Below are 5,996 nucleotides of genomic sequence, written 5' to 3'. Positions count from 1 at the left end.
AGACCTCCCACATGAGAGGCTCACAAGTTACCATTGTGTTGTAAGCTCTTGTCTAACATTACTTTTTTTAAATATATCTTAATAATTATTAAATATTATTTTAGTGGGTCTATCACATAAATTTAGATTCTATATATAATGTATATAATCAAAAGTATGCAATGAATTATAAAATTGTATATGCATTCTTCAAATGAATCTATATTAATCCAACTAACCAATTTACATTTACCTTAATTAAAGTTAACTTGCACAATTAATTGTTATTTTATCTTCTATCTAGTTTTCATGTTGACAAGTATGTCAACCAAGTAATTTGATTGAAGTTCTTCAATATATATGGATATACAAACTGATCAATAAATGAATTTAGCTTATAAACAAGTTATAAAGAAAATTTTAACATGTTAAATCGTAACTAATAATTAATTTTTTTTAAAAACTTTCTGAAGATAATTTAAAAATATATTTATCATGCATTTAATCTATTAAATATTAATACATAATAAATATTAATAAACTATGGATAATAATTTATAGATTTATTTAAATTATTTTAATTCATAACATGTTTTTTATTAAATTGTAATATGTTTTTTGAATTGTCCAAAACCTTACACGAATGGATTTCTATTGTGACACTGGAAATATAGAACAACTTAAACATCACAAACTAAGACTTCATTCCTAAGCTATAAGTGTTAAATAGTAAACGTTGACTTAATTTTCTAAAGCTTAATTTTTCTCTTTACTAGTGGCCATAGAAAACTATCAAAAGATAACATAAGATATTAGAGAAAATAAGTATAATGATTTCAAACTTATTTGATATAGTTCAATACATAACATGTTGCAATACATTACAATGTTAGTTCTCAAAATAAGATAAAAGTATTTATGAAATCCATATTTTACACCACTTTCAATATCTTCATCCATGATATCTCGAAAATGTTCATCGTATCCAATGGAAAGAAATGGGAGAAAATGTCTACTCAACTCTAAAGACACGGATATTAATAAAGAATATAGAATATAAAATCATGGTTTACTTTCCGAAAAAAAAGAATCAAGAAAGATACGGATCTTTTCAAATTGAACGAAAATGCTTGTTTATTATGCACTAAAAAAAGAAAAGGCATAAATAAAATGGCTGGCTGTTTCACGTTGGAAAGTTGTTGGGAAATGATGTCTCAGTTTTCAAGATTTAAAACATGAACGAAACACTAAAAATGATAGAAGGCATAAATAAAATGGCTGGCCGTTTCACGTTGGAAAGATGTCGGTAAGTGATGTCTCAGTTTTCAAGATTTAAAACATGAATGAAACGGGAAAAATGACAGTGTGATTCTTATGACTCCATCAGTCCATGATCACGGGAGAGGAAGTAAACATAGTGTTGAAGACAAAACAGGCATTTTCATATGTGGGGACGATACAGCGACATCATGATTATTTTAATACAAGTCCATCTCTACCGCCAGTGGAACAGAAATCATGTGGAAAGTATGTCATGTTTTAATAATTGGAGGGCAGAAGTAGGAGCATCTTCTATATATATATATAAACACTTCCCTCGCCCGAGAAAAGTAAACCAGCAGTCTCTCTTCTTGTTTTTCTTTAACAATGGATTTCAATATGAGTGTTTCTGCAATAGAATTAGGAATTTCAGTGTTTGTTGTGTTTCTCTCCCTTGTAGTGAGATGGAGGAGGAGAAATAATGGGAGGCTGTCACGTTTGCCAGGGCCATTTGCATTGCCTATCATTGGAAATCTACATCAGTTGGGAGGTCTTCCTCACCGCACTCTGCAGCGGATGGCTGAGAAATATGGGCCGCTAATGTCTTTGAAGTTGGGTTCTCTTGATGTTGTGGTTGCCTCTTCTTCTGAGGTGACCAAACAGTTTCTGAAAACCCACGACTTGAACTTTGCAAACAGGTCGTCTACGGCTGCTGGGAAATACTTGTTTTACAATGGGAGGGACATCTTTACTGCTCCCCACGGAGAATACTGGCGAGACATGAGAAAAGTGTGCACAGTGGAGCTGCTGAGTGGGAAGAGAATCGAGTCATTCGGGAAGGTGATGGAGGAAGAGGCGATGGTGATGCTGAGATCGATGTGGAAGAAGAGCGAGGAGGGGAGAGTGGGTGTAAATGTGAGCGAGGGCGTTGCATCTTACGTATCCGACTTGACATGGCGGATGTTGACGGGAAGCACAAGTGCCCATCTCCGATCCGGCGGCAGGGCGTTTGAGGAACTGATCATGGAAGTTGCTCATCTGATGGGACCTGTGAATATTGGCGAGTTCTTCCCTTTGCTGGGGTGGCTGGACTTGCAGGGGCTGAGGCGACGTATGACGAATGTCCACCAGCGCTTGGATGAATTTTTTGACAAAATAATAGATGAACATGTGGAGCGCAGGACGAGGAGGATCGCAGAGGAGAATGAGGTGCATAAAGACTTGGTTGATGTGTTGGTGGACATGGAAATCACAGCGGAAGATAAGAAGGCAATAATTTTTGTAAGTTAAACATTATTCTGGCTAGAGGTAAATAGGTTTATTTGAATTGGACTAGCTTCGATTGAAAAATCCATATTCATATGTTGCATCCCATACTTCTCATTATATTTATGTATCAAAGAGATCATATTTCTAGAGTGGAAATTTCTGCTTTGTGTTAAGGTTTTTTCATCAATGTTTCGAATCACACTAAATGATCTATAATCAATATTTTTAAAGATCATTATGGATCACAATTTGAAACGTTGATGAAAAAATCATAACACAATCCAATCCAGAAGCTTTCACTATAATTATATTTATGTAGTTTGAATTTTTTCTTCGACAAATTTTTAGAATGATTTTCTTTTAATGCTTCAATTCAGTCTAAGCCATCTATCATTAGGAAAAAATTATTTATTTTTAATATTTATTCAACATTATTCATAAATTATGGAAAATCTGTATGACCTAATCTATATGACATATTTTTTCATATGTGCATTAATTTCTACACCTTACTTTACAGATAATGTTCGTTGGTGCAATAGATACATCATCAACTACACTTGAATGGGCAATGACTGAATTACTGAGAAATCCAAGTGTGATGAAGAAATTACAAGAAGAAATTAAATCTATAATAAAGGAAGATGAGAAACCAACATATTCTCATTTTTTAAGAATGGAATACTTACATTGTGTTGTGAAAGAGACTTTGAGATTATATCCACCAGTTCCAGTGCTTTTACCACGTGAATCTACAAAAGCTTGTATTGTGAAAGGCCCTGATCATGACTACAATATACCAGCAAAAACATGGCTTATGGTGAATGCTTGGGCAATAGGAAGAGATCCAAGAGTATGGAAAGAGCCTTTAGAATTTAGACCTGAGAGATTTATGGATAAAAATCTTGACATAATAAGAGATTTGGAATTAACTATGATTCCTTTTGGCATGGGAAGGAGAGTTTGCCCTGGGTCTTCTATGGGAATCACACTTATTCAAGTTGCATTAGGACATATCTTTCACTACTTTAATTGGAGAAGTGAAGGTGATATAGATATGAATGAATCTTTTGGAACAACAATTGCCAGAGAAAAACACCTTTTTGGCGTTCCAAAGTTGAGGTTGGCAACATCAGCCTTAAAAATATAGTTAGTGTAAAAGTATAAGTACATTTTCCTTCAAATCATATAAGCTCATATAGTTAATAAATAGTTTTTCATCACATTGTGAAAGGAATCAAAACTAATGTTGCAATGCATTGCAACATGTTATGTATAAAGCATGTAGTAGTCGAAAGGCTCCAAGGGTGATTTACTTTCCATATCTTTGGTTTGTCCTTAGTTGTGATTAAGATATTTTAAATGCCCTTTAAATATTTCTTGTATATTTTGAATTGATATTGGTTGTTGTTCTTTGTCTCTATGTTATCTATCAATAGTGCACTATGGCCACCCTTAAACATCACATACTAAGAGAAAAATTAAGTTTGGAAAAAATAAGTCAACTCTGACTATTTAACACTTTTAGCCTAGGAATGAAGCCTTACTGTGTGATGTTTAAGTCATTCCATGCTTCTATAATGACCCAATAGAATTTCATCTATATAAGGTTTTGGGTAATTTAAAAATATGTTATTAATTAAAATACTTGAGATAAAGGCATACATCATTATCCATATTAAATTAATATTCCTTATTTATTAATATTTATTACTTCCAGTACATAATAAATCATTTATTTTAAATAATTTTTCAAAAGTAAAAAATAAAAAGGTTTTTACGAGTTATGATTTAACACATTAAAATTTCATTTATAATTTGTCTATAAGGTAAATTTATTTATTCATTGATTTGTGTAAGAAATTTTAATTCTTGATACTTTTTTATTATGCTTAAAAAGTGGTACGATATCCATATATCTTGAAGAACATCAAATTACCTAGTTGACATGCTTGTCAACATTAAAATCATAGTAGAAGATAAAAAGTCACATAATATTGTGAGTTAACTTTAATTTAGGTAACAATAAAGAGGTTAGTTTGATTAATATAAATTGATTTAAAAAATGCATATACACTCTCATAATCCATTGAACTCTTTCAAGCATATGCATTAATTGATAGAGTCTCAATTTATTCTAGAATAATTGAAGAATATAATACATGCATTATCTTGTCAAATAGACATTGTGATTAAGTCAACTAGTTCCCTTGTTCACAGTACAAGAATCTATAAAAGCTTATGTCATTGAAGGAACTCAATTTTGACTACTTTATGATAACAAAAATAAGGCTTATACACAATTTTTGGGCTATAGGAAGAGATCCAAGAGTATGAAAGGAGAGCTTGTCATTAATATTTCATGGGCATTGTCATTAATGAAGTTGTATTAGGAGGTCAATTTCACTACTTTATTTGAATAGTGAAGATGATATAGATGGGAATGAATCATTTAACACAACAATTATAATTTATTGTACATTTATTTGCTATTCCATCTTGGAGCTTAAATTCAAATGGATCTTATTGCCTCAAAATATAGTTATTTGAAGTAGTTGAACCTTTTCCTACAATAGAAATTGTGAACCCACAATAGTGGGTTATATTTTTTTGCCTAAACTAACACTAAACTGTGAATTTTTTTAGAAAACTTTCACTTTCAAGTAAAATTTTTCATTTAGTGGTTAGCAATTTAGATATGAAGTAAATTAGCTTTTTTTAGGATTTGCTATCTAGATTCTAAAAATAATTTTTATATATTTCTTAAATTAATTTTATTGAATTATTTTTTCTCCCACATAAATTGGTATGTTATCAAAAACCTTATTTTGAAAGAGTGATGTTGCTTTTAACACACATAATTTTTTTTCTAAAATAGATATCAATTTGATTCTTTGAAATTTAGTTTGTTAACATCCATATGGAAACCGTGGAGGTCATCTTATGCATTTATGTTTATTATTCATATTTTAGATCAGAGTTTAATGTTGACATAACATTAGTTTAGGCATACGTGGCTTTTGTCACATGTAACTTATAATATATTTACCTACACTTAAAATTTCTTTTTCTGATTGAAACAAGACTCAAATACAAACACTCTAGCTATTTTTCAAAGAAGTTATTCTCTTAGTTATTATTTTTCCATGAGCATCCAATATAGAGGTTTAATTTTTATAATGAACCTTTGTTTAATACACGAAAAAAATGTATACCAAAATAATTGAAAATGTATCATTTTTAATAGTCATTAGAAAGCTCATTTAGAGTACTTCTATCATGCAAAATTACATGTCTCTAGTGCTCCATCTAAATAGGGGAATTATGCTTGGAAGTCATGAAAACATTGTAAATCTTCTAACATTTAGAGAAGACTTGTAATTTTCTAGTTTTAATAGAAACCTAGTTTCTATTGAAACTATAAACATTAGTTTCGATAGAATAAAATATTAAAGTTTCTATCAAAACTAAAAAACATGCAAAAATGC

General features: G+C 30.7%; 1 protein-coding gene across 1 annotated transcript; it reads left to right on the top strand.

Annotated features, from left to right (window-relative positions):
- Nucleotides 1-1,585: 1,585 nt before the first annotated feature.
- LOC149533892 (cytochrome P450 750A1-like) lies at nucleotides 1,586-3,884 on the top strand. The gene is made up of 2 exons (XM_089804540.1): nucleotides 1,586-2,520; nucleotides 3,029-3,884. The coding sequence occupies exons 1-2, from the start codon at nucleotides 1,627-1,629 to the stop codon at nucleotides 3,656-3,658; spliced, it is 1,524 nt and encodes a 507-aa protein (XP_089660666.1). The 5' UTR covers nucleotides 1,586-1,626; the 3' UTR covers nucleotides 3,659-3,884.
- The last annotated feature ends 2,112 nt before the right edge of the window (nucleotides 3,885-5,996 follow it).

The sequence above is a fragment of the Cupressus sempervirens genome, chromosome 10 (genome assembly GCF_028749045.1).
Source record: "Cupressus sempervirens isolate cs-2001-9-10 chromosome 10, ASM2874904v1, whole genome shotgun sequence".
Lineage (NCBI taxonomy): Eukaryota > Viridiplantae > Streptophyta > Pinopsida > Cupressales > Cupressaceae > Cupressus > Cupressus sempervirens.
This window is presented reverse-complemented; position numbering and strand designations above follow the sequence as displayed.

Excerpts from the sequence above, each read along its gene's own strand:
- LOC149533892 (XM_089804540.1), top strand. The coding sequence starts at position 1,627 with ATGGATTTCAATATGAGTGTTTCTGCAATAGAATTAGGAATTTCAGTG. Across the intron at positions 2,521-3,028 it reads ATAAGAAGGCAATAATTTTT|ATAATGTTCGTTGGTGCAAT; the intron begins GTAAGTTAAACA and ends CTTACTTTACAG.